Here is an 8,059-nt window from a genome sequence, read left to right on the forward strand (position 1 = left end):
TCTGTATCTCAGGCTGGGGAGAAAAGGTCTGACAGAAGAGCCCTGTGGATAAATTACTGTTTGCCTGCTTGGTAAAAATTAGAATGATGATGTTGTCTTCCAGAAATTATGATACAAATTGAAGTACAGGGTTATTTCTCTTTTGAGTCACTGAAGGCTATCTGCTGAAATAAACAATATGCTGTCTGATTAGGAAAAAAAAAAAAAAAGAGAGAGAGACTATGGAAGCTGACAGCAGGACGTGCTGCTGCTAAGTCCCTTCAGTCGTATCTGACTCTGTGCGACCCCATAAACGGCAGCCCACCAGGCTCCTCTGTCCCCGGGATTCTCCAGGCAAGAACACTGGAATGGGTTGCCATTTCCTTCTCCTTAGCAGGACTTAGCCAGAGAAAAAGACTGTAAATCAGATTCCAAGTTTTCCTCCTAAGAAAATGACTGAACAGGCAGCTGTGAGATAAGTGTAGGGGCAGAGGGTTTTAAGTAAGAAAGGGATCAACCTCAAAGAGGTTGGAGAAGTAATGAAGGAGCGATACTAGAGAAATATTCTGAGGAAGAACACTGACCTTAACCTAACAGAGCTTTTAAGAGATCATGCTTGGTTGGCTCGATTCTGCCATGGGTTCGAAATTTTATGAAAAATGTCACAGCCAGAAAGCAAACAAAATTATATGGAGCTTGGTCTGCAATTGCTATCTGTCAGGAAGTCAAATGTAAAAACATACAGTTTTCTGTAATTCTTTCCTGGTTTACTTATATGGGGAAGTAATAGGGAATAGCAGTTAAGTTATTGAGCTGACACCTATTTATTCTTCACTAGGGCATTTGGACCCCCAAATTTGTAAAGTCACCAATGGCAAGTTGCATAATAAATTAGTGATGCATACTCTATTGTATTGTAACAATGGTACAAGTACCTACTTTAAGACAAAGCATGTGTATACACATACACAGAGGTGGATATAAATACTTCTAGATATAGATAGTACTAGCTATAGATAATTTACATTCAGTTCAGTTATAGATAGTCCATGGAATTCTCCAGGCCAGAATACTGGAGTGTGTAGCCTTTCCCTTATAGATAGGTTATTTTTCACTTTACAAAAGAAAGTATCATATATTCTATTCAAATAGTTACCTTCTCTGTGGAGAGGTTTTATGGGAATGAGCAAAGATAAAATACTACAACTGAGGTGAACTGAGACACATTCATTCAAACAAGCTGGGTACATTGGGTAAGCCATTTGCTTACCTGATTTTAGTTATCCTTGTGAACTGATTTTACACAAAAATTTCTTTGAAAGTTGTTAATTCTAATTCATTTGTGATTTTGCTTAAATTTAACTGTTTAAACATATATTTAGTATATGAAGCAAATTACCTATTACTTTATTCCTTTAATGTTACAATACTCTATATATTATGTACATATCTAATACATTATATACTCAAGAACATCCCAATGATTTTATGTCAATCATAGTGTAAACTTCTTCCTTGTTTCCAATCTTCCTGGTTACTTAGCTTGTTTCTCTATCTCCATCCATGCACCAACCCACAAATGTTTAGTTTTAAAGTGCTAGCATATTAATAAAAGTGGGATATTTTCTGGGGGGGGGGGGTGGCCTCAGTCCCACTCAATAGTGATTATCTTTACGTCTTGATTGTTTTTTAGAAGAATGCTTCATTTAGACAATTTTCTAATATCCCAAGTCGTAACGAGATAATAGATATTTGTATTTCCCACTTATTTCTTACACTATTAATTCTTATGGTAAGCTGTTTGCCTATTCTACGTGCCTTTGCCCACGCAGAATCTTGTTAACCTGTAATCATTTGAGTATGGGCATGTATAGTCACTGCACACACTTTCATGAAGTGGGGGAAGGAAGTGGTATGGAATTCAAATTTTCCCATGGATTAAACAGTGCTCAAGAACCTAGCAACTGTGGAGGAAACCCAGTTTACTTTTGCTTTAACGTACCCAGAAGATTTCAAATCAATAGTCAACAGTAATGCTTTAATTGAAAATTAATATCGCCATAATGGGAAGTGAGGATCAGCATCCTGATGTTTGGGAAAGGTCTGTTTGGTTGGGGAGGTATTACACAAGGGAGCACAAAAATGTTAAGAGGGGAACACAAATCATGTCCTTGAGCAAGGACACGCAGTAAACACTTGAATTGGTGGTCAACTATAATTTGCTTCTAGAGCCAGCGCTCTGGCAACGCTACAGTTTGGATTTATAGCAGAGTACACAAGTAACAATGACTTTGAAAATAAAGTATAAAAGAACCAAGGAAAAAGTTCTTAAAGATCTACTGCTCATTACGAGGACTTTCTCCTTCCTGTAAAAGCAGGAGGCACTCTTGTTGCTATTCCCAGCATGCCCCTCTCTGCTGATCTTCCTGAATAATATCTCCTCTGGGAAACCAATGATATTTGAGTCTGGGTTATCAACAATACTTTATTTTTTGCCTGGGAATTTCAAACCAATATACTCCCAGCCGGTACAATGTAAACAGAAGGTTTCCATTTTGGTAAAAAAAAAAAAAAAAAAACTTTATTTGCTTCCCATGTCATAAAAAGTTCAACCACCTCTCCAAATTCCCCAGAATAAACACAAGAAAATAGCTCTCCCAGTAGGATCCTGGCACCCCTCTACTACCTTGAGGCCCTTCCACTTCCTCCATCTTCATGGAAGGAGTGTTCAGTTCAGATCCGGCTCCTCGGTGGAATAGAGGAAATTTAGGGGATAAAGAATTTCTGTAGGGATTGTCATCCGCACAAATAAGTTCCTTTTTTTCCTTTTCACTAAACGTGAGAAACTATTCACAAGGTGCGCTCACTGTCCCCCGTTTCCCTATGTGTCACCAGAGCCAAGAGAGGACCCCGACACCGAGGCACGCAGACCACAGTCCCCGGCTTTCATCCCGTTGTCCGTGCAACGTGCAGAGCCGGAGCTCAGAGGAGCCGCCTCAGCATCACCCTCCTTGCCCGGCGAGGCCAAAGGCTCCTTTCTTTGCTGAGGGGAAGGGCTCTTGTGGAAGCAGAGTTTGAAAAGCCCCAACACTGTCACGGTCAGTATCACCAACACTACTACAGCCATGCTCACAAGTACGAAGACCACGGTGGAAGAATCGAAAGCCTGGGGGTTGTCCGAGGGAGACGTAGCATTAACCTTGGGAAAGGCTGTGCCTGAAGAGTTCACGTCCGCCTTTACCTCTGTTTGAGGGGACATTTGAAGGGTAGATAGCGTGCTCTGTGCTCCCCACCGAGGGATCTCGGGAAAAGATGCTGTTGCACTGCCTTGTCCAGGGGCATTGGGTCTCTCTCCCGGCCTCTCCTGGACACTGGGTGACCACGTTCCCTTCGGCGCGAGGCTGGCTGCAGTGGCTGGCGGGTGCCAGGTGAGCACCTGGGTCCCTCCAGGGGTCGGCTGTCCTTCCCCCTTGGTTACACAGGAGCGTCCGTCTTTCCCCAACACGAAACCCGCAGCACACTCGCATGCAAAGCCTCCCACGTCGTCTAGGCAGTCAGGGAGCTCGGCGCATTTGCCAGCCCGTAGATACCTCCCGGGACAGGGGCAGAGCACGGCCCCGGAGGGCATCCCTTCCCAGCGCGCGCCGACCTCGTCCGCGGTGCAGGTGGCCGTGACGGAGAGCTGCCCAGGGCAGAGCGCACTCACCTCCGTCCCGGGGGGACTGAAGTCCAGTGTCGCGCTGTGCAGCTGGAAGGGCGCGCGGTAGCTCAAGTTCGAAGCGGCCCCGGGGCGCGGTGCGGGGCACAAGCTCTGGAACTGATACTTGCACAGATAGCCGTCGGCGCGCTGGTGGCATCGCATCTCCCTCCAGCCCGCAGGCTCGATTCCCCCGGTGGCCTGGAGTCCCGCGCACTTCCGAGCGGTGCAAGAGCGCGCGGGCTCCTCCACCCACTGCAGCGTGTCGCTTTCCGACCCGCCGACGTCGGGGGACAACCAGGAGAATCCCCGCAAGGGCTCATTCTCCAGGGTGCAGTCGGATCGCCGGCGCTCCAGGGCCACCCAGAAGAGAAGGTCTTTGGAGCCCCCTCCGGGCCCCGGGCCCGCCCGCAGGAGCGCCAGCACCGCGCGGAGCTCCGCGCCCCCGCGCACTGTGCTGAGCACCCCATGGCGCAGGGTGCAGGCCTCCTGGGCCTCCTGCCGCTTGAAGGTAGCGTGGTGCAGGCTGTAGCAGACCCCCGAGGCCAAGCAGCCCGCGCGGTCGGCGGTGGGGTGCTCGCCACGGCCCGGCTGGGGCCAGAACGCCTGCCAGAGGAACCACAGGGCGATCGCCGGCCTCATCTTGCAGGGCCAGCGCCCACAGCTGCTCCCAGCTTGGGTCTGTACGGTCCGAGGGCGTGGGGCTGTCCCGGGAGCGCGGGCACCGCCTCCCACCGCCGGCTCCCCCCGCCTTCCCGCTCCCCAACCCGACTCCCGCCCGTTCCCTCGACCGCCAAGCTCCAGGGTCCCAGCGGCAAACCGCTTCCCTTAGGCCGCGACAGGAAACGTGTCCGGAGCTCTGCGAGGCCCCGGGGGCAGCCCTGATTTATTCTGAGGTCGGGAACAAAGCTGGCTCCAGGGCACGGGGAACGCTGTCCGCTCGAAGGTCAAACACCCTGGTCAGGGCCGGAGAGATAGAAAAGAAAATCGCCCCTGGGAAGAAGCGTTTATCGTTTTCCCCCCGCGCTTAGGGAGTTTCGCAGCCTCAAACCCCCAAACATTTTGGCGAACACTGGCAGGAAAAGCTGGAGAAGAGGAACTCGCTGAGCGCCCACGCCCGCCCATTGTGCTCCGTCCGGAGCCGCGGAGTTGGCCTCACGACAATTTCTAGACGGCTCCAGTCTCCCTCAGTCCCGAGACTCGGGGTTGGGGGTGGGATGGGGATGGGGGATCCTGTGCGAAGTAGAAGCACCTCCTCTTGCCACCAGAGGCAGCACTATGTACCCCGTCTCTCCTAGGCTCGGCTTCCCTGTGCTGTCGAAGCCGATATCGGAGTGCGAATTGCTGGTCAGACGATGAGCCGCAGAGGATGAGATGGTTGGACGGCATCACCGACTCCATGGACATGAGTTTGAGCAAACTCCGGGAGATAATGAAGGACAGGGAAGCCTGCCATGCTGCAATCCATGGGGTCGCAAAGGGTCGGACACGACTGAGCGACTGAACTGAACTGAATTGCTGGTCAAAGAAGTTCCTTTCTGGTATCTGAAAAGGGAGAGCCTGTTCAGGCAAGGCTCGCCTTACAACTTTGTTTTTCGCTTCCATTTCTTTCTCTTTGAAATGGGCTTATTAGTTCATTCAGGAAAGGAAGTGTGTTTCTAGGCCTAAATGAAAAATAACAGTCTTAACTGTTATGTTAGGTTTCCTTGCCACTATATTGATTCATAACTTCTTCAAGCTTATAGGTTATATATAAATGATATCATGGCCTGTTTGAGAACAACTACCCCACATAGGATTTTCTCCTTGAACTATTTTAATATCATTTTCTTCTATGAATAAGTGCCAATATTTGTAGCAGTAAGTTGTAAAAGTCCCCTCTAAGGGACACTAGAATTCAATATCCTTAAGAAATTAAAATATTTATTACATTAGCATGTGTATTGTATACTGTAAAAAAATACCCTGCAGCTTAAAAAAGCTTAAAAAGAGATGGGTTCATTTCTTCAGAGTTCCAAGGGCTGTTTTGTTTTAATACAAACACTTTGACTCAGGTGGAAGCAGAGAGGAATTAAAGGTGAACAAAGAAAGTTAAACAGGGCATCCTCTGTGAAAGGATTTTCTTGTTAGCAATTTAGACAAAATGCATCATTTTAGAAAATTATTGTCTGCCTTGGCTCATGGAGACCAAATAAGTTTCGATCAGAAGTACATAGTTTCAACTAAGCGCTCTTAACTATGCCTGATGCTTGTAAATATCTATGATCAGAATGAAAGTTCTGATTCCACAGGTAATGCACACCAGGCTCTTAAACTCACTGTTCCTGGACTGGACTGTCAGGTTAGTAAGGAGAGGTAGGAAGGAAACTCTCGGGACCACATTTGTGTGCTTCTACCTTACTTTAGACATGACCCAGCCATTGAACAACAACCACCACCTCACTTTCACCACTACTCTCACTCTTCCCTTTGGAAATTCAACGTACTGTATCTTAACAAATGATAGTAAACACCAAGAATCATCATCACGCTTATGGTGCTTTTGCTAACTGTGGAGTTTTGCAGCGGGATTTCTCTCCTACCCTTGCTGTTTCCCCATTTAAAGGACATTCCATAGTCCATTTCAGATGCCCGAGAGTCACCTTAAACATAACTCTGCATTTAAATTAAGCATGTTAAGGAAAATGGAAATCTAGAAATCTAACTGAATGGATTTTAAAAATACCTAATTACTTGGGCCAGCTCTCTATACCTTTGCAGACTAGTGACTGCATGTTTCTAAATGTGTCTATGCAGTACTGTATATTTTAACAAAATAAAATTTTCTACAAATCTAAGTAGTCAGTGGAAATTTCTTAGATATTTTATGAGGTGAGGGTTCCAAAGTAAGAAAGACTAAATGATTGAAAAACTTACAGTAAATACATGATTTCCCTATGGGCATTCTGCCTAGAGAGGTGGAATATTAGAAGAGAAGATAGTGGCCATAATGACTGCCTATCACAGTCCTGGCCCTGCCCGTGATGATGTGAGAAAAGAGAAAAACAAATTAGGTCAAAGTAAGACATGCATCATTTTGTAATTAATTACTTTGTGTTGACCTATGTTAAAGTTGGACCGTAAAGAAGACTGAGCGCCAATAATTGATGCTTTTGAATTGTGTGCTGGAGAAGACTCTTGAGAGTCCCTTGGGCAGCAAGGAGATCAAACCAGTCAATCGTAAAGGAAATCAACCCTGAATATTCACTGGAAGGACAGATGATGAAGCTGAAGTTCCAATACTTTGGCCACCTGATGCAAAGAGCTGACTCACTGGAAATAACCTGATGCTAAGAAAGATTGAGGGCAGGAGGAGAAGGGGGTGATGGAGGATGAGATGGTTGGATGGCATCACCGACTCAATGGACATGAGTTTGAGCAAACTCTGGGAGACAGTGAAGGACAGGGAAGGCATGCTGCAGCCCATGGGGTTGCAAACGGGTGAACACGGCTTAGCAACTGAACAACAGTTGACCTGTATACCACTAACATATTTTGAAATGTATAATATACCTGAGAAAACTAAAAATGAATGGATGTTTTAATTTTTATTATTTTTAATTTATTATTGATTTTTATTAACAGCTCACTTGATTGAATATTCTAGTAATTGCAGGTTTAGTGCTCATGAATGCCATTGGAGGTTGCTGTTACTTATGTACCCATTTTTCAGATAAGAAAACTGAAATCCAGAGATCACGTATGGATAGTTGGTCTGGGGTCAAGTGAGCAAGGACGAACTCAGAGCCTGTGGGTTTTTTTTTTTTTTAATGGAGGTAAAATTCACATAACATAAAATGAACCATTTTAAGGTGTACATATAAGGTGATTAATTAGTACATTCTCAATGTTACACAACCATCACCTCTATCAGTTCCAAAACATTTTGATCACCTCAAAAGTAAACATTAGGACTTACCTGGTGGTTCAGTGGTTAAGAATCCACCTGCAAATGCAGGAAACATGAGTTCGATCCCTGATCTGGGAAGATCCTACATGTGGCTAGGCATATAAGCCTGAGAGCCACAAGTACTGAGTGCCTAAGCCCTAGAGCCTATGCTCCACAAGAGAAGCCATGGCAACCAAAAGCCCAAGTACCACAAGGAAGAGTAACCCCTGCTCAGGGCAACTAGGGACAGCCCTAGAGCAGCAGTGAAGACCCAGCACAGCCAAAGAAAGAGTAGACCTTTTTAATGGCTGAGTAATACTCCATGGTGTATATGTACCACAGCTTCCTCATCCATTCGTCTGCTGATGGGCATCTAGGTTGCTCCCATGTCCTGGCTGTTATAAACAGTGCTGCGATGAACATTGGGGTGCACGTGTCTCTTTCAGATCTGGTTT

The 8,059-nt window shown here is 46.1% G+C and overlaps 1 protein-coding gene across 1 annotated transcript; it reads right to left on the reverse strand.

The window, feature by feature from the left end:
- Nucleotides 1–2,450: 2,450 nt before the first annotated feature.
- On the reverse strand, nt 2,451–4,804 carry CLEC14A (C-type lectin domain containing 14A). The gene has a single exon (XM_043922214.1). The coding sequence runs from the start codon at nt 4,316–4,318 to the stop codon at nt 2,861–2,863; it is 1,458 nt and encodes a 485-aa protein (XP_043778149.1). The 5' UTR covers nt 4,319–4,804; the 3' UTR covers nt 2,451–2,860.
- Nucleotides 4,805–8,059: the final 3,255 nt, after the last annotated feature.

The sequence above is a fragment of the Cervus elaphus genome, chromosome 13 (assembly GCF_910594005.1).
Source record: "Cervus elaphus chromosome 13, mCerEla1.1, whole genome shotgun sequence".
Lineage (NCBI taxonomy): Eukaryota > Metazoa > Chordata > Mammalia > Artiodactyla > Cervidae > Cervus > Cervus elaphus.

Bases quoted from the DNA above. Each gene is read 5' to 3' on its own strand.
- CLEC14A (XM_043922214.1), bottom strand. From the start codon at position 4,318: ATGAGGCCGGCGATCGCCCTGTGGTTCCTCTGGCAGGCGTTCTGGCCC.